The sequence below is a fragment of the Hippocampus guttulatus genome, chromosome 6, assembly GCF_054856545.1.
Source record: "Hippocampus guttulatus isolate MCC_2025c chromosome 6, RoL_Hgut_1.0, whole genome shotgun sequence".
NCBI lineage: Eukaryota > Metazoa > Chordata > Actinopteri > Syngnathiformes > Syngnathidae > Hippocampus > Hippocampus guttulatus.
Genome location: NC_141266.1, coordinates 6,202,573 through 6,220,452, shown reverse-complemented (window position 1 = coordinate 6,220,452; position 17,880 = coordinate 6,202,573). Strand labels below are relative to the sequence as shown.

General features: G+C 42.6%; 1 protein-coding gene across 4 annotated transcripts in view; it reads left to right on the top strand.

Annotated features, from left to right (window-relative positions):
• macf1b (microtubule actin crosslinking factor 1b) overlaps window positions 1–17,880 on the top strand; it is a 41,317-nt gene that overhangs the window by 13,241 nt on the left and 10,196 nt on the right. The window contains exons 2-34 of one of the 4 annotated variants that reach the window (XM_086113301.1): window positions 532–1,226; window positions 1,434–1,490; window positions 1,591–1,752; window positions 2,707–2,873; window positions 2,977–3,136; window positions 3,219–3,303; window positions 3,516–3,760; window positions 4,499–4,618; window positions 4,724–4,831; window positions 4,915–5,133; window positions 5,962–6,165; window positions 6,954–7,185; window positions 7,319–7,545; window positions 7,631–7,753; window positions 7,833–7,934; window positions 8,046–8,147; window positions 10,413–10,577; window positions 10,702–10,857; window positions 11,089–11,286; window positions 12,645–12,773; window positions 12,857–13,027; window positions 13,116–13,271; window positions 13,372–13,578; window positions 13,676–13,795; window positions 13,865–14,034; window positions 14,115–14,274; window positions 14,609–14,803; window positions 15,099–15,224; window positions 15,440–15,583; window positions 15,708–15,896; window positions 16,008–16,122; window positions 16,226–16,392; window positions 16,547–16,709. In XM_086113301.1, coding sequence (XP_085969427.1) covers window positions 612–1,226; window positions 1,434–1,490; window positions 1,591–1,752; window positions 2,707–2,873; window positions 2,977–3,136; window positions 3,219–3,303; window positions 3,516–3,760; window positions 4,499–4,618; window positions 4,724–4,831; window positions 4,915–5,133; window positions 5,962–6,165; window positions 6,954–7,185; window positions 7,319–7,545; window positions 7,631–7,753; window positions 7,833–7,934; window positions 8,046–8,147; window positions 10,413–10,577; window positions 10,702–10,857; window positions 11,089–11,286; window positions 12,645–12,773; window positions 12,857–13,027; window positions 13,116–13,271; window positions 13,372–13,578; window positions 13,676–13,795; window positions 13,865–14,034; window positions 14,115–14,274; window positions 14,609–14,803; window positions 15,099–15,224; window positions 15,440–15,583; window positions 15,708–15,896; window positions 16,008–16,122; window positions 16,226–16,392; window positions 16,547–16,709 — 5,659 coding nt within the window. In that variant the 5' untranslated portion in view covers window positions 532–611. Of the gene's footprint in view, window positions 1–531; window positions 1,227–1,433; window positions 1,491–1,590; window positions 1,753–2,706; window positions 2,874–2,976; window positions 3,137–3,218; window positions 3,304–3,515; window positions 3,761–4,498; window positions 4,619–4,723; window positions 4,832–4,914; window positions 5,134–5,961; window positions 6,166–6,953; window positions 7,186–7,318; window positions 7,546–7,630; window positions 7,754–7,832; window positions 7,935–8,045; window positions 8,148–10,412; window positions 10,578–10,701; window positions 10,858–11,088; window positions 11,287–12,644; window positions 12,774–12,856; window positions 13,028–13,115; window positions 13,272–13,371; window positions 13,579–13,675; window positions 14,035–14,114; window positions 14,275–14,608; window positions 14,804–15,098; window positions 15,225–15,439; window positions 15,584–15,703; window positions 15,897–16,007; window positions 16,123–16,225; window positions 16,393–16,546; window positions 16,710–17,880 lie in introns of those variants that run through there. The other 3 variants (XM_086113302.1, XM_086113300.1, XM_086113304.1) reach the window with 3 other exon arrangements.

Genomic DNA, 17,880 nt, shown 5'->3' with positions numbered 1-17,880 from the left:
TCCTATGATCACCTGAATGGCTCACTTTCGCTCCTCCAGTCTCGATCAACATGAATGCATCACCTCACACTTCACAACAATGAAGGGTATGGCACCGGGGAGGAAACCAATCGTAGTGTTTCTTCTGTTCCGCTTGTAATTACAGAATCATTTGTGACAAAAGTATGTTGATGCCGTTAAGAATAGTGAGACAATAATTTTAACAGAAGTGGGTCCCTTGGACTTGGCTGAGTGAATAAAGTTGGATCATTTCCACTGGTTTGTCATGCCGACGGTGGGATCCTTGACAAGCCTGTCACATAGATTTGTAAGGCCAGAATATTTTAGCTGTGAGATAGAGCATGTGTGTTTGTGGTCTAAATGAAAACAAAAGCACAGCAAATATCAGAGCCAAGTGTCTCGCTGGGGTTCCTCTGGCCAAGAGACAAATTTTGCAGAGAGCTGGTTTTCTTTCCGCTGTGGCATGTAGTTGCTGTAGAAAAAAAATAAACCTGTGTACTTTTGCATGATGATTCATTTGTCTTATTTTAGGTAGCTAAAGGTGATTCTCCATGCATGGCCGAGGGCTCTTACCTCAATCATTACCTCATTAGCCTCCGGGCTGAAGGATTATGGGTAACCTCGTAAGCCGGCCCAGCTGCCTAGGCCAGAAGTCCAAGCAAGTGCGTTCGGATGAAGACTTCTTGAAGGAGTGCTACCATCGGCGAAAAGAGAGGCAGCTTCCTCAACATGGGCAGGATAAGAACAAGGACAACGTGACGGAGACACCAAAGGAGGAACAAGAACTTCATCACATGAGGGAGAAAGGAGCTCAAACGCCAATTTCTGAAAAACCTCTCCACAGCTCCCCTGCCTCAACAATCAGGAGTACCAGTACTTTGGATCGTGCCTGGCAGAGCACCCCCTCACCTATAAAAACATCACGCAATGGGACACTGACGAGAAGAACTGTGCCCACAGAGTATTCGAGATCTCCCTTGGCTTGTCCTGACAAGACTGCTGCAGAGAGAAGGACTAGTTTTCAGAGGAGAGACTCGAGAGAAGGGAGTCCGTGGTCCTGGAAGACTGTGGCATCACGGGAAGTGACAGAAGTGACAGAGGTGACGGAAACTATCGTGACTGAGATCGTGGAAGTGACAGAGTATCCAACAGGAGATAAGTCAGGGGACCCCATTATCACAAGAACTGTTCGAGTCCTGAATGGAGTTGCCCAGGAACTTGCTGAGGTTGATACAAAAAGAAAACCTTTTAATCCCATTAAATCACATAATTCCATCCATTTCATCCCTTTTTTTTGTCATCTAAATTAACATTCTGTCCTTTTAAAGCAATACTTGGTTTTAGCGAATATCATTGGTCTGACGTTCAAAAAGCGCATCCAACTACGACTGCAATTAAGAAAAAAAAATGTCGCAATCTTGTTCACTTCACAGCTCCAAGGTGATGGACACTCAAGCTCAGATCAAGATTCCTGCGTGGAAAAATGGAAGGTATGTTTTAATGTTTCGCAGTTGCAAAACTGATCCGATTTTGCCTTTCATTCAATTCATTTCATCGATGCTGCCAATATTATGTGATGGTCTTCCTAAGTGTCCATTGGCTCTGCGAAATATATCTACCGATTCCGAGACGATTCTTCAAACTTTGGAAGCCTTGCTGACATGGGTGTGTGAAATAGAGGAGCTCACAGCGAATCAGAAGCCTCCATCTTCAGAGGTCAAAGTGGTGAAAGCACAGCTTCAAGAACAAAGGGTCTGTTTCTTTTCACCTCATTTCACACTCCATAATCATATTAAACCGCCTACAGTCGGGAAAACACACCAACATAGTTATGCCACACAAAGTTGTAGCAAGGTCAGGCCTCTTTGAGAAAATAAAATGCATTGTTGAGGGCAGCGTGTGCAGAGTTTGTGTCGACCAAACGGGCACATTTCTAAAACCTCAGCGATTGTGAGTTCTTCCAATGAGGAAAACCCCACCTGGCATAAAACAACATTATCTTGACACACGAGAAGGGCACACTGACACCAAGACATCCATCCATCCATTTTCCGAACCGCTTGATCCTCACTAGGGTCGCGGGGGGTGCTGGAGCCTATCCCAGCCATCTCCGGGCAGTAGGCGGGGGACACCCTGAATCAGTTGCCAGCCAATCGCAGGGCACACAGAGACGAACAACCATCCACGCCCACACTCACACCTCGGGACAATTTAGAGCGTCCAATCAGCCTGACATGCATGTTTTTGGAATGTGGGAGGAAACCGGAGCACCCGGAGAAAACCCACGCAGGCCCGGGGAGAACATGCAAACTCCACACAGGGAGGCCGGAGCTGGAATCGAACCCGGTACCTCTGCACTGTGAAGCCGACGTGCTAACCACTCGACTACCGGGCCGCGACACCAAGACAGTTTAAAAATAATAATAATAATAATAATAACTTATCGCTGCCGTCAGATGGAATCCTTGTACCTCAAAATCCTTTTTTAGGAAACCCACAAAATGGTTTGTTTCATCACTTTTTAACGTTGCATTGTAAAAAAGAGCAAGCCATTCTCAAAACTTTAGATCGGTCAATCATTTCGACAAATAACTCCCACATGTGTGGACTATACCTTTGTCATGTGCATGCCAATGAGCCAAATAGTGTTGACGTAGCAATTCTATTTTTAATAAATCATCAACTGAGCAGAATACTTTGCTTTAGCTCCTGCAGCGCCTCCTAACAGACCGACGGAAAAGTATCCAAACTATGATGTCAGAGGGTCCTCGGATAGTGGAGGCCCATCCAGGAGAGAAGGGGGATCGGGCTCGGGTCAAGCTCTGTGCTCTCAAAAAGAAGTGGGAGTCCATACAGTGGGAGGAGAATCAAAGGTCAACCACTTTTACAGGCAATGTCACACTTCGACACATTTACTTCAACACTTCTTATTTATTGTTGACCTATATATCTCTCTTTTTTTTTTTTTTTTTGCAGGAGGGACAGTCTGGAGCGTATTTTACCGAGGGCTCAACTCTTCCAGGAGGGCGTAGACAATTTGCAGCACTGGCTCATATCTGTTGAGCAGGCCCTCACTGAACTACGAAATGCTGAAAGAGTGATGCTGCATCCTTCAGAAGCCATAGTGAGGGCTAAGGTTGGAAATGTTGACCTCTTCCACATACTGTATTTTTTATTGGGAGAAGGAGAACTTGACATGCAGTCATTTTTTTTTCCAGGCATTCGCTGATGAGATTCAGGCTAAAACTGATGAGCTTGCAAAAGTTCAAAAAACAGGTCAAGAGCTCATGGAAGTGATCTCAGGTAATAGTAATTAATATCCACCCTAAATCATTAGGATTTGATGAGGATTGTCGAACAGAAGGTGACATTTTACACTAAACTCATGTTTTTGTGCATTTTACGTTCCCAAAAATAACAGCAAGAAATTAAAATCGGCATACAATTCACACCGCGCCGTTTCCCCCTCACACGAACATTCCAAACAAATGTATTTTTGGTGACTGTGATTTCAGAGGAGGAGGAACACCAGGTGCGGGAGAAATTAGATGGGCTTCGTATCCGATGCTCCGTGTTAAATCTGAGTAGTCAGGACGTTCTCAAAAGGCTCGAACAGGCTCTGGAAGCCTCTAATCGTTGTACATCCAGCCAGGAGGACCTCCACGTGTGGCTGGGCCGAATTGAGAGAGAACTCTTGGGTGCAGCAGGGGAACAGACACATGCGGGAGATGCAGTTCTATGTGCGGCTGAAAGACAGCGGGTAACATCAAGCGTTAAATCATGTTCACTGAAAATATCTGAGTTAGCTTGCTGTGTTTAATTTTTGACTTTGATAACAGGCTCGCTAAGCATACGCATGATATTTAATCGAGCCGATTATTTACAACATTTGCAAATTCAGTCCGTGAACCAAGATTAAATCAGAGCAATTGCTGTAGTTCACATTCAAACATTAAACTGTAATGTTCCTCTCGTTAGCAAGAAATCGAAGCAAATGAATAATAGCTAATTGACATGAACTATCACTGTTTACTACTGTTAGGGGGAGTGAAAATGGAGTTATAGCTTTTGTGACTTAAAGTACGAAGTATGCTAATAACGAGGTAAGAATATAAAATATAGCCTTACATTTTCTGAGACAAGACGGACTGAATTCTCAATTCACTGTTAGCTGAGCAGCTGTAAATTAACATAATTGCTTGGGAGAATCAGATTGACATAAAACTCATTTGGCTTGGGGTTGTCGTTATTTTTAAAAAGAGGATATTCATATTACTGTATACTGGTGAGTTGTAATGCAACGTTTATTTCGATACCTATTCTCACAATCATGGAGGCCTACATACCGCGTATGTATGTATGTATTTATTTATTTATTTCTTTTCTGTGGACTACAGTAGAGCTGCCTGAGTTGTGAAATGTGCACGTCGTACAGTATATATTATTCAGGATTGTGAACTTTTTTTCAAATATGTTTTACCCCCCAATATTTTAATAGCTGGAACAGGCTGTAGTGAAAGAGGTGGCCTGGTTTAAGGACGCAGCGCTAAGACTTGATAGGATGAAAACTGTTCACCTGGATCCAGACCTCATATCCGAACAACTCAATGAGCAGAAGGTTGTGAACAATGAACAATACATTACATTTGTACCGTCTGAGATTTGCTTTAAATGTGCAATTTGGTGAGGGCACAAACAAATCAGGTCTTTGTCTCCTGGATAGATTTTGGCTGTGGAGATACTTCAGCACAGGTTCAACATTGAGAAGATGGCCAAAATCGCTGAAATCTTGCAAACATATAGCGAAGAAAGTGAAGCAGGGAATCTGAAGGTAAGTTCTTTATTACAGTAAATGTGATACTTTCAATGAAAAATGTGTTGTTGGTTTCACTCTCCTTTCATCTCTCTACGCAGACCCCATTAGATGCCTTACAGGAACAATGCGCCACCACGTCAGCTACTAATTCCCATGGAGTTCTGCAGCTTGAGCATGCTCAGTCAATTCTTGTTCAGTTCTCAGAGGGCCTTACTGAGGTTTCACCATGGCTAGAAGAAACACAAAACCTCGCGAGGCAGCTCTCCCTCACCCCGTTTAGCTTTGATGCATTCCGTGAGCAACAAGACCTTTTACAGGTAAAAGGAGCCTTCTTCTCCACATGACATCATTTTGTCACTCTTTTACTTCTCTTTAACAATGAACCCGTTTTTACCTTGCATTCTGAAGGCATTGTCCGGATGTGTTACGTACAACTACTTTTTCCCGTTATCCAAAATTTCATGGGCCTGATTTCCGAAGATCCCAAATGGCAGGCGTTATAAATTGCGTGTTTACAAGCCAACTGCATGCGCTGGTGGTGGGTTAGAAGTATGTAATTGACTCATCATATCGATGCAACAAACTGGATAATTAAGTTTGACATCAAAAGTCAAGGCAAATTTGCTTTGTTTGTTGTTGGATGTTTTATTTATCTATTTATTTATTTGACAAAGAGGTTTGATACCAAAAGTGCTTGCAATATATCAATATTATTAAAAGTTAAGTCAATTTTCATTTCAGGGATAGAATTAGCAACAAACGTGAAGTACATTATTTCCCTTAGCGGGCCCCTGAGCCTTGTGTTTGACACCTGTGCCTTTGGTCATTATTTCTGACACTGTGTCATGATATGTTTAGTTCATGGCATTTCAAAAATGTTTATAGGAGTGGAAAGTGTTCTATGTTGCCTACGCCTCCTTATATTTGTTCTGCACATTTAAAGAGGCAAAATCAGCCATTGCGGTTCGTCTCAGGCTCAAATGAGAGCATGCAAGCTACATGAATCTACTTGCATATACTGTACTTCTCCCAGAACACACAAGATGAACTGTGCTGCTTCACAGGCGAAGCATTTAGCAAATCAGGCCCAAAGAGATTAAAGTCAGTGATGTATAACTATTTGATTCTTTTCCTCCAATGCTTAGTCCCTGAGAGAGTCAATAGCTGAACATCGGCCATTGGTCTCACGATTATGCTCCTTGGCGAAACACCTGTCAGAGCTAAACCCAATTCAGGGAGAGGGATTTTGTCGCAAAGCAACTGAGGCTGAGGAGCGGCACCGAGCCATCAGAGACCATGTCAGGGAGACTGCCGTTCTACTTGAAGAGTCCTTACCCAGATTCACTCAAGTAAGGTTCCACCAACTGCAAAGTAAGAACATGCAACTACAATAATCTGATACCTCAATTAGTAACGTTTTATGTCAAAAAATGCAGAATACTGTAACACTATGGACAAAATGACATGAGGTTGTATGAATGACTAATTGGGGTTCATCATGGCTGCGCCCCTGGATAGATAGCTCACAGGAATGGGAAGTCAGCTATACATGTCAATTAATTGAGCAACAACACTAGGAATAACATAAATAACAATATTATATGTTTACATTCATTTTGTAGTTAGCTTCTAAGTATTGAATATGAAATCTACGCCAGGTCCTAGGAGGGTATCCACATGTGTGGACATGACGTCTTTGGTTTTCAAGACTATAATGTTACATTTTGGACTATAAGGGCCTGGCGTCCACTTACGAGGACGTTACATCAAGTAAAAAGATAATTCTTTGTTTTTACACTCATCAGGTCTCAATTAGCCAAAATATCAAAGAGAAAATAAAAACGCATGCCTTGCACGAGTTCGGGTCTTAGGAGGGTATATTGGAAAAAAAAAAATGACAGCACCGGGGACTGCAATCAGTGAGAGAGTCACTGCACATTGCCCCGAACGTGCGGCAGAACTCAATGCTGGATGCATTGGTTCTTTATTTTGTGCAGACTTTCCACAAAATTGAATGAAAATATGTAGTGTTGCATTTTATCTGCACACATCATCACAGTGAAAACTTAAATGTTACATTGACGGTATTTTTATTTTGAGGGGGGAGATAATCATGCAACCATTCTTGTTACTACAGTTGAATGAGAGGATGGTTCTTCTCAGAGAAAATCTCGATCGTCTGCGCAGTCGCATCCAAACTCCAACACCTCTTCAGTGCCTTACCCCGAGGATTCAAGAGCAGCTACATGACAACAATTACATCTTGTCTGAACTGTCCAAGTTGGAGCTTAGCCTCACAAATGTCAAGACACAGGCAGAAGACTTGCTGACCAACACACAGCCGGCAGGGGTTACGTCCATCGGCACAGGTGCTTACATTGCCTGAGTGCAACTTAACAAAGAGTGATGTTGCCCTAATCCATTTTACACATATCTATTCAAATGAATATTCCCCGTTGATTACTTCTCACCAAGATCTTTGCTCCATTCTGACAATATCAGCAATCCAGGAGCAAGTCACCACTCTTTGCCAGCTGCTGGGTGAGACGCACAGTCAGGTTCAAGAAAGGGAAAGCCGGTTGCTCAAACTACTGGATCTGTCCATGAGGTTTTGGAGCGATGTTGCTGATGTCACATCAGCCCTCAATAATGGTCAGCAGGCAGTTTTGGATCTTAATGCAAGCCACACGGACTCTGAAACAATCTGCCAGAGTTTAGAGACGATGCAGGTTAGCTTGGAAAACCTTAAGCCTCTCATTGTTGTAAAACAGAAAGCTTGGCATAATTATCCTCTTTCATTTTGACACCCACTAGACTCTCAGGGAGGATATCGACACTTTGCAAGGAGATCTAGACACACTTGGTGTCCTCGGAATGGATCTGATGTCAGCATGTGGGCACACGGACAAACCGGATGTCACAAAAAACCTGGACGAAGTAAGCTATTACATTGAAATGAATCATTTGTGATGTTATGAAATGTACTGGGAAGAGTAATATGTTTGACCTTTTGAAGCTTTATTGCCTGTGGAACAATTTGAGTAAACTGTGGAATGAATGTCACGACAAGCTGGAGGATTCCTTGCAGATGGCCTTAAATTATCAAGACACTATGCAGGTGTGTGTACGAATATGAATCATTTGTGTTGAATGCAGCAGCAAGTCCGAAATATTTTATGTTCATTCATTGTGGAAATTAGTCAGATTAATGTTATACTGTATATCTTAGGGACTGTTTGAGTGGTTGAAATCTGCAGAACTGAGGTCAACAGAAGAGTTTGTGGTTGGAACTTACCTGGAATCAGTCAAAGAGCAGCTGCGGGAACTTAAGGTGAGGATTCACTCGGAGATGACCACTGTGGCTGCCATATGCCAGCCAATCGGAGAGCAAAACACAAAGACAAACAACAATTCACGCTCACAATCACACCGAGGGACAATTTTGAGTGATCACATTCGTCCACACAGGAAGGCCGGGGACCGGAATCAAACTCATGACCTTTGCACTGTGAGGCGGATTTGCTAACCAGTGCCGCCCTGTTCTGATCAGTTTTGGTTATTTTTACATTTGGAATCAGTAAAGCTGAGTTGGTTTTAAAATAAAATCCAACCAAACTGCATTTGATCGTCTTTATTTGGAGTTACAGTAATCCCTCGCTATTTTGCGGTTCGTTTATCGCGGTTTCAGTGCATCGCGGATTTTTTCAAACATATTCATAATTAAAAAAAAAAAAAAGTCCGCAAACGGTCTGGGAGAAGCAGCGAAAGTCAGCAAAACAACAGCGAGTCACATAGAGCAACATATACAGTACAGTGATCCCTCGCTATTTCGCGGTTCGTTTCTCACGGCTTCAGTGCATCGCGGATTTTTTCAAACATATTCATTAAAAAAAAAAAATGGTGCTCTGAGATAATGTTGGTGATTAGTTTGAATGCATTATTAGTTATTGATTTTATGTAATTTTATTTTTCAGTATTGTATGGTTTGACATGGTCAGTCAAAAAATATTTAGTTAAATTAAGGATTTAATGTTATTTTTGAATTTCAGATGCACTTTAAATCTTTTCTGTTCCATTTACTAAAGCTATTCTTTGTTGTAAGTTGGTCCATATTTCTTTCTTTTTTATTCTCTTGTACGTTAATAAGGATAAAGTGTTATGCAAAGGTGTACTTTTACAATTTTATAGACAAATGATACTATTTATAGTCGTGCAGCTTAAGGGGGGGGGCGAGCTGTTTTCCTCTTCCTCGGGGGGGCATGACAGAAAATAATTGAGAACCACTGTACGAACCTAACCTAACTTATACATTGAAGTCAAGATGGCGCCCGAGTAGGCAGCCGTCAGCAAGTGCTCTCATGAGCCTCCTTTTTTTTGTTGTTTTTGTGTTTGTTTTGTCACTTTGTGTTTGTTGTTACGTCGTGTGGACCTGATGTGGACTTTTTCAGCATTTTTTGGCCACGACATTCATCAAGGAGGAGACTCTGTGCTTGGTGGTTGCGCCTTCTCGGCAGCATGGGTATACCAGCACTGTTTTTGCCTGGGAGGAATGTCGGCGCCATTTGACTGTCGTTGCTGGACAGTCCCGCGGCGCTTGTGTCTTGCGCCTGTAATGGGCAGCATTTTTCACAGCCCCGCTTTGTTCAGCGGAGAGATCGGTGCTGTTGAACGGTCTGCGGCTGGATGGATGTAAGTCTTGAGGAGCCGACGATGAGAAGAAAGGAGTGTTAGCGCGGAGCGCCGATGCAGATTTGGAACTGGGAGTCGCGGCTTGGAGTTTGAAGCGGATTACGTGGGACAGGAGAAGTGAACTAATCTCTTTTCGTCAATGGACGCTACAGCTTCATGTTTGCTTTCAAAACGTAGCTTGTAGCAGACGTGTGCACATTTTCAGCATGACGTCTTTGATCCACTGGTGAAAGGACACTTTTATCCTCTCCTCTTTCATCTATAACTGCTTCAGACAACAAAGTGTATGCAGAAAAGTGGTGAAGATTGCACGACTGTCTGTGTCCTATGTGTTGTGTTGTGTTATTTTTGTTATTTTGACTTCGAAATGGCGCCGCGAGAGTGGCTGCCTTTCCAGCAGCTCCTATATTTTGTTGTTCTACTTCTTCCTTTCATAACTTTGCTGCTGTGAATGGGAAATTTCTCCATTGCGAGACTAATAAAGGTTTTCTTATCTTATCTTATCTTACATGTTTAAATCTATTAGTATACAGCATTAAGTAATGTTAATTACGACAAAATTTACTTCTACATGCATGTATACCATTAAATCTGGCCTTATAAATATTTTTTATACTCATACACATGTACCTATACGGGGGGTCGGGACCTCGCGGATTTTCGTTTATCGCGGGTGGTTTTGGTCCCGATTAACTGCGATAAACGAGAGATTACTGGACCTTTAATTATCCCTTTTTTATTAAATGTTTATCTACATTGTTACGACTACAATTTTTAGTCGTAACAAGGACGTTCTCCAAACGGGGGGGGGGGGTATTTTTTCCTGTGTATCAATTATTTGCTATTCGTGGGCCGGCCCAGTCCCTAAACCCTGCTAATTGATTAATTCTGTATTTGTTTTCCTCAGGAATTTAAACGAGAACTTTACCAGAAGAAGATTGAAATAGAAAGCCAAAACCATCGCTTTGTGAGTCGATTGTCTCCAGACTCAGAACGTCCATGCTCAGTCTCACCCTTGTGCGACTTTCGACTGCGTTGGGAAAGTCTGGAATCAGAGACTGTCAACAGACAGGTGAGTGTATGACAATAGACTCTATCTATCCATCTATCCATCTATCCATCCATCCATCCAACCACACACAATACAGGAATACAGTATTTGTGTACAAATTAGAAACTTATATTTCTGTTTGCAGCATCAACTGGAGTGTGCTCTCCTAGGTCTGGGGCAGTTCCAAAACACACTGGATGAGTTGCACACATGGCTTGCCCATACTGCTGAACAATTGCAGGCCAACAAAACAATCAGCATCGACCTGCAGGCTTGTGAAATAGAGCTGGCCAAACACAAGGTTGGTTATGAGATAATAATGATCATCAATACTGAAAATGCCTGGATAACGAAGTCTGTGAGGAAAATATCTCTCAATCTCGAAACCATAAAAACCTTAACTGTAAACCTTAACAAATGTATCTGCTAAAATCTCTCACAACTATTTATCAGGACTATAACATGTTGGCACAGCAACAGACAAAACCCATGAATTTGCTTATGATATGAACTCTGCAATGTTTTCTTTCAGGTCTTGCATAATGATGTCATGTCTCACGTTCGCACAATGGAGTCTCTGAACCAGGCAGGCAAAGAGTTGCTGGAAGTTGGGTCCGGGGACTGTGCGCATGGTCTTCACTCTCGATTGGACCAACTCAATGAAAGCTGGGAGTTTGTTCGGTGTGAAACTGAACGGTATCAGCTGGAGTTAGAGAACAGACTCAGTCAGGTAATGCGCTTCACTTCAAATCAGGGGTGCCGTTTGGAGAGCGTCTCCCACTGAATATAACAGCAACATGTTATTACCATTTGCTTCAAACAATGTTTGTCAAATTAAAGATATATGAAATAGTACAATCCATACATTAAATGTTACACCCACATGTTGGATCTTAATGTCAAAAATAAATACAAATGTGAAATCTATTTCTGAATGTTCAGTCAACATGTTTAGATGATATGCAAATTTAAACTTCTGATAATAGGAAATATCAAAAATAAGATCTTGAAGAGATGTTAAAGAATGTTCAAGAATGAATAAAAAACACTTCACTTGGACATAGATGATCATCAAAATAACAAACACGTTTCAAAAAACGTTATTTGGCACGTACTTTGAGTTTGTATGGGCCTCGCATCCAAAGCCATATTTCCCTGTTTACTTGTCTTATTTTGCAGACTTAGGCTGGGGCATTTCTCACCAATGTGAATTCATTCATCCGGACCTCTGACATGCCCACCGCGATTTAACCCTTTCATGCACCCAGTAACATGATAATATGATAAGCTGTCCACTGTAGTAACCGTTGTCAGCTGAAAGGGTTAAGTTGTGAAATATCAAAGAGTTGTGATTCGCCGAGAACTGAGGCTGCGGTGAAATCCTGGATTGCTTTCTCTTCTTGAGACTTGCCATTCTCATTTAAATCTAGGACAAAGATGAATCACACCACTGCGTCTGGTGGCCACACTTAGACTTTGAATCAGAGCTTTCTTTCTTTCTTTCTTTATTTAAATTCTGGCTTAAAGCAGCAATAAAAACTCTAAACGTGATTGTTATTTCAGGTACCATTGCTTTTAAAAAAAAAAAAACTTTGATATTGTAAACACACTTATTTGTTCTCAAGCTTTTGATTTGGTACTTTGGTTATCAACAGTTTGGATTTGCACATTAGCTAGTCTCACTCAAAACATTTCGATGAATAGATTTAAATTGCCGATTTAGATTTTGACATAACGTGAATATTCAATATTTTGAGATACATTTAACATTTAGGTTTGAAATATACTATTTGGCTGTAACTATTGAATGTATCTTTGATAAAGTGACTCTCAAAGAAAAACCCATCAGTTTTAAAAACATTCTTTGAAGCCAAATGTGGCAATATGTTGTTATGACGTGCAGAATGAGCTGCTTTACAAACGGCACATTGCTCTGGTGAATATAATTGTGGGTGGCCATCCATTTATATTTCCATACATCCTATTTCTATGTTTTTCTGATGAGATCTCCTTTGTTAGGTTGCCAACGATATGTTTGTGCACTTTTACTCAAGCGAAATTCCCTTGATGTCATCTTTTTGTCATCAGGTGCAAGATATTACAATGGGGATTCAGGACCTCCTACAGTGGCTGGACAATACAGACATCAGATTGCCCTCTTCCAAATCCATGTTGGGTATGCCAGAATCAACCACTGAGAGCCTTAATGCTCATTCGGTGAGGCACAAAAACACTTCCAACTCTTAGATGTAGCTCAAAGTTAACCTACCTACTTCCTTTCTTCTGCACACCTGCAACAGGAGTTGTGCAATGAGATGGAGTCAAAGCTTCACACTTACACAGATGTGAAAAATGCCATTCAAAGAATGCTGGAAAGCAGCAATGTTGTGCCAGGATCGAGTACAGAACACAACCTGTCGATCTTGGAACAAAGGTGGTCTTCTGTGTACAATAAAGTTCAAGAGCGAAAGGTTTCTCAACTCCTCAGTTTGTTTTCTGTTCTAACTGCTTTTTCCATGACAGCATTCTGCAATTGAGTGCGTGCTGCTCTTTTTTAAGGTAAAGCTTATGAAAGGCTTGAGTCTGGCCAAGGAATTCCACAGTGACATCCAGGACCTTCTCACCAAGATGTCCAAGTGTAAGGAGTCTATTGGACTCCTCCCAGCTCCCAGCTTTGTTCTGGACACAATTAACAACCAACTGCAGGATCATAGAGTAGGTTGTATTATATACGGTATATTACATATAGTTTTTTTTTTCTCCAAGATGACAGCATGTAATGCCTGTTTATTCTTAAATGTATTTATCTGTAAAGACACTGGTGGATGAAGTGAATGGTTACGCCGAGAAGAAGACCACAGTGGAAAGTGCCGGCAGTAGACTTGCTGAGTTTAGCCGGAAAGAGGATTCCGATGTCATTCACAACCTCGTCATGACTGTCCAAGATCGCTACAAACAACTACAGCAGTGTATTTCAGAGAGAGGCATTATGCTGGAGGAGGTCAAAAAGAATGCCAAACAGGTCGATGGTTTTCTACATTCACTGTCACCATCCATAAAAATGTTAACTTTCACTTGGAAATCACATTTTGAACTAACAGTCACCTTTACTCTTTCAGTTTAATGAATCTTGGCGTCTCCTGGTGGACTGGATGTTTGCGGTTGAAGAAACCTTAGACAACCATAAAGAGATCGCACCGTCACATGAGGAGATTAAACAACAACTAACTGAGCAGAAGGTGCAGTCCGTGTTCAACATTTTTTTAAATCATTTTTGCATATTCACTGATGCCAAGCCTTTTCTTCAGGAGTTCCAGAAAGTGCTGAGATCCAAGAGGCCCATGTATGAGGCGACACTAAAGAGTGGCCGCAAACTTTATAATAGAGCTCAAAGAAGCCATGACCAACAGCACCTGGAAAACCTTCTGGCTGAACTGAAAGACACGTGGGACACAATCAATGGAAAGTCTATGGAGAGGTAACAGGATCTCTTGTGGTTGGCAGGAGAAGATTCGTTCCTACTCAGTTTAAAAGTCGCTTCTGTTTTTCCTCTTGCAGACAACACAAACTGGAGGAAGCTTTGCTCTTCTCGGGAAGGTTCACAGATGCTCTTCAAGCACTGAACAACTGGCTATATAGAGCTGAGCCACACTTAGCCGAGGATGTTCCTGTCAGCGGAGACAAGGACGTGGTCAACAATCTCATAGACAAACATAAAGTAAGGCACCAAAATAGATGTAGTTATTTATTTATTTTTTACAAAACGATATCTACATTCCGGATTTTTAACTGAATCACATACCCAATCATCTTTTTTTCTCTCTCTCTCTCTCTGCTGAGCACCATATTTCATTCTGTTCTTTCTGACTGTTTTGAACGGTGAGAAGTGATTTGGTGCTAATTTTACGGCAGCTTCAGACTTTTGGCTGACACACTTTCATTCAGATAATGACGCTCTCTCAGAAATGATTTTATTTGACTTGACTTGAAAAGTTTTGGACGTCCTGTTTATTCGTGTCTTATAAGTTCTCATCATTGTTCTTCTCCCTTAGGCATTTCAAAAGGAGCTGGGGAAGCGAGCAGGGTGCATCAAGACCTTGAGGCGCTCTGTTAAGGACCTGACCAGGAGCAGCACGGCTGATTCACACTGGCTGCAGGAGCAAATGGATGAACTGGAGGGCCGCTGGGAGGTGGTGTGCAAGCTGTCGGTCGGCAAACAGGACAGACTTGAGGCTGCGCTTCAGCAGGTAGTTCAAGCATCGTATTAGTCACATTATGGGAGGTGGACTACAATTTTGATACTTGAAACAATTGTTTCACTAAATAAATTGAACTGTTCGTGTCTATATTTTGTGTATTTTCTTTGCAGCACCACAAATTGTAACAAATTCAAAGTACACATATATGCTCCTTTTTTACTTCATGGAAATTGAAAATGTAATTCAGGTTTGGATGAGTTATAGATGATTGACAGTTTTCGTTTGGCCTAATTAAGGTTGATGGCATTGCTCACTATTGTATCTTAATCTTTGTTCTCATGAGGCTGAGAAATTTGATGGCCTTGTCCATTCTTTCATGGAGCGTCTCACTGAGGTCGAGACGCTTTTTAAATATGGAGTCATACCAGAGGAAGTGGAAAGTTTGCTCGCCCTCCACTCGGACAATGAGGTAAGCCCTTTTTACACTTGTATGCAGTGATACGGTAAGGTCCAATGTGAAGGGAGTTAAGGGCCACAGAACGAGCCTGATTAGGATTTACTAACGAGTTCAAGGGCAGTCAGTCTTGGAATGCAGCTGTTCATCAACCATGATCGTATTAGGTCATTAAATGATTGATTGCATGGATGAAATGCTGACGAAAGCTTTTATTTCCTTTTCCGCAGCAGACAATGTTTACCTTGAAAACTCAATCAACGGAGTTAGAGAATATCCAGTGTCTGGGTCAAAAGATCCTCTCCTCTTGTCACCCAGACTCAAAAATAACCTTGAAGTCCTGGATGGGTGTCACCAAGACCCGCTATGAAGAGGTGAGCGATTTTGTGACCGTATATTGAAAAACGATACATTCATTCTCCGGACGATGGTTTGGTAAGTTACATGTGCAGTACGGAATTCATCGTCAGAGAATCCTTTTGTGGTTTTCTGAGATAGGTGCTGGCATGGGCCCAGCAACAAGGCTTAAGGATCCAGACCGTTTTAACTTTGATGGAAGAAGAGAGAGAGGAAGTACAGAGGCTGTTGGAATGGATCTCTTCAGCACAAGAAGCTCTGAGCATCAGAGAGGAAGAGCCTGCGCCTGAAAACACAGAGCAGAACCAAGAACTTATTGAGCAGCATTGTGTATGTCCCCCCCCGTAATGTAATTTTTTTCACTGATCAATGGTGCCCCCTCAGATCGGTGTAACCTTTACCACTCATCAGCACTTGACTACACGTGATTTCTTCCTGCAGGTATTCATGGAGGAGCTAAACAAGAAGCTTCCCGAAGTTGAACATGCAACAAAGTCGTGCAAACATAAGAGTGTTTCTAAGCAGCAAGTTTCCCCCAGGAAACGACCAATCGCACGTAAAGACACCACTGTTATTGTGCTTCCCATAGAAGCAGTATCAAAAGAGTGTTTTTAGAATTTACTTGACTGATGTGAGACTTCCACACTTTGTCAACCCAGAGAGGCGGAGCACTCTGAAGTTTGCTCCTCCAGCACCACTCCCCCTGGATCACCTTGACCCCCAGACCCCGCAGCTCAGTCAGCTGGTCAGTCAGTGGCAGAAACTTTGGCTCCTGGCACTAGCAAGACAAAAACATCTTGAACAACACCGGCAAAAACTCATCGAGGTTAGTGTGGGGTTTTTTTCGTTGTCAATATGAAACTAGTTCACCGTTGGAAGACTCCAACATTGATTCACCCAATGTAATTGTTTTTCTTGTCAATTATTTTGACGTCTCATTAGAACATAAGCCCTATGTTTTTGCTTTTTCCGAAATACAGATAGAAGAATTTGCCAACTTTGACTTTAAAATTTGGCGAAAACGCTACATTCAGTGGATAAGCCATTTGAAGTCTCGCATTCTAGATGTCTTCCGAAACATTGACCGGGATCAGGATGGACGAATCAGCCAGAAAGAGTTCATCGACTATGTCCTGGCTTCGAGTAAGACCCGCTGGCTCTTGCCTTATGTTGTTTTGGGTAAATGTGAAATTAATACATGAACTGCTTTCAATGACAAATGACAAGTATATACGATGCCGTTTAAAGGGCAGAAAGCATGACAAAAATTGTCTGTTTATTCACCCTTTCATGCACCCTGTAACCTGATAACATGATAAAATTGTCCACTCTAGTATCCGCTGTCCACGAAAGAGTTAAAGTCATAACACTGTCCATTGAAGCAAAGAACATGTAAAAAAAAAATTGAATTAAATGCAACAAATGTTTTGACTCTATTGTCAACAACCCCATGCCTTCCATCCATCCATCCATCATCTACCGCTTATCCGGGGCCGGGTCGCGGGGGCAACAGCTTTAGCAGGGAAGCCCAGACTTCCCTCTCCCTAGCTACTTCTTCCAGCTCTCCCCGGGGGATCCCGAGACGTTCCCAGGCCAGCTGGGTGACATAGTCTCTCCAGCGTGTCCTGGGTCTTCCTCGGGGTCTCCTCCCGGTGGGACATGCCCGGAACACCTCACCAGGGAGGCGCTCAGGGGGCAACCGAATCAGATGCCCAAGCCACCTCATCTGGCTCCTCTCGATGTGGAGGAGAAGCGGCTCGACTCTGAGCCCCTCCCGGATGACCGAGCTTCTCACCTTATCTCTAAGGGAGAGCCCGGACACCCTGCGGAGGAAACTCATTTCGGCCGCTTGTAACCGGGATCTCGTTCTTTCGGTCACGACCCATAGCTCGTGACCATAGATGAGGGTTGGAACGTAGATCGACCGGTAAATTGAGAGCTTCGCCCTTTGGCTCAGCTCCTTCTTCACCACGACAGACCGATACAACGTCCGCATCACAGCAGACGCTGCACCGATCCGCCTGTCGATCTCCCGCTCCCTCCTGCCCCCACTCGTGAACAAGACCCCAAGATACTTGAACTCCTCCACTTGGGGCAAGATCTCCTCCCCGACCCGGAGGGGACACTCCACCCTTTTTCGACTGAGGACCATGGTTTCAGATTTGGAGGTGCTGATCTTCATCCCAACCGCTTCACACTCGGCTGCGAAACGCTCCAGTGAGAGTTGGAGAGACCCGTTTGAAGGAGCCAACAGCACCACATCATCTGCAAAAAGCAGGGATGCAATACTGAGGCCCCCAAAACGGATCCCCTC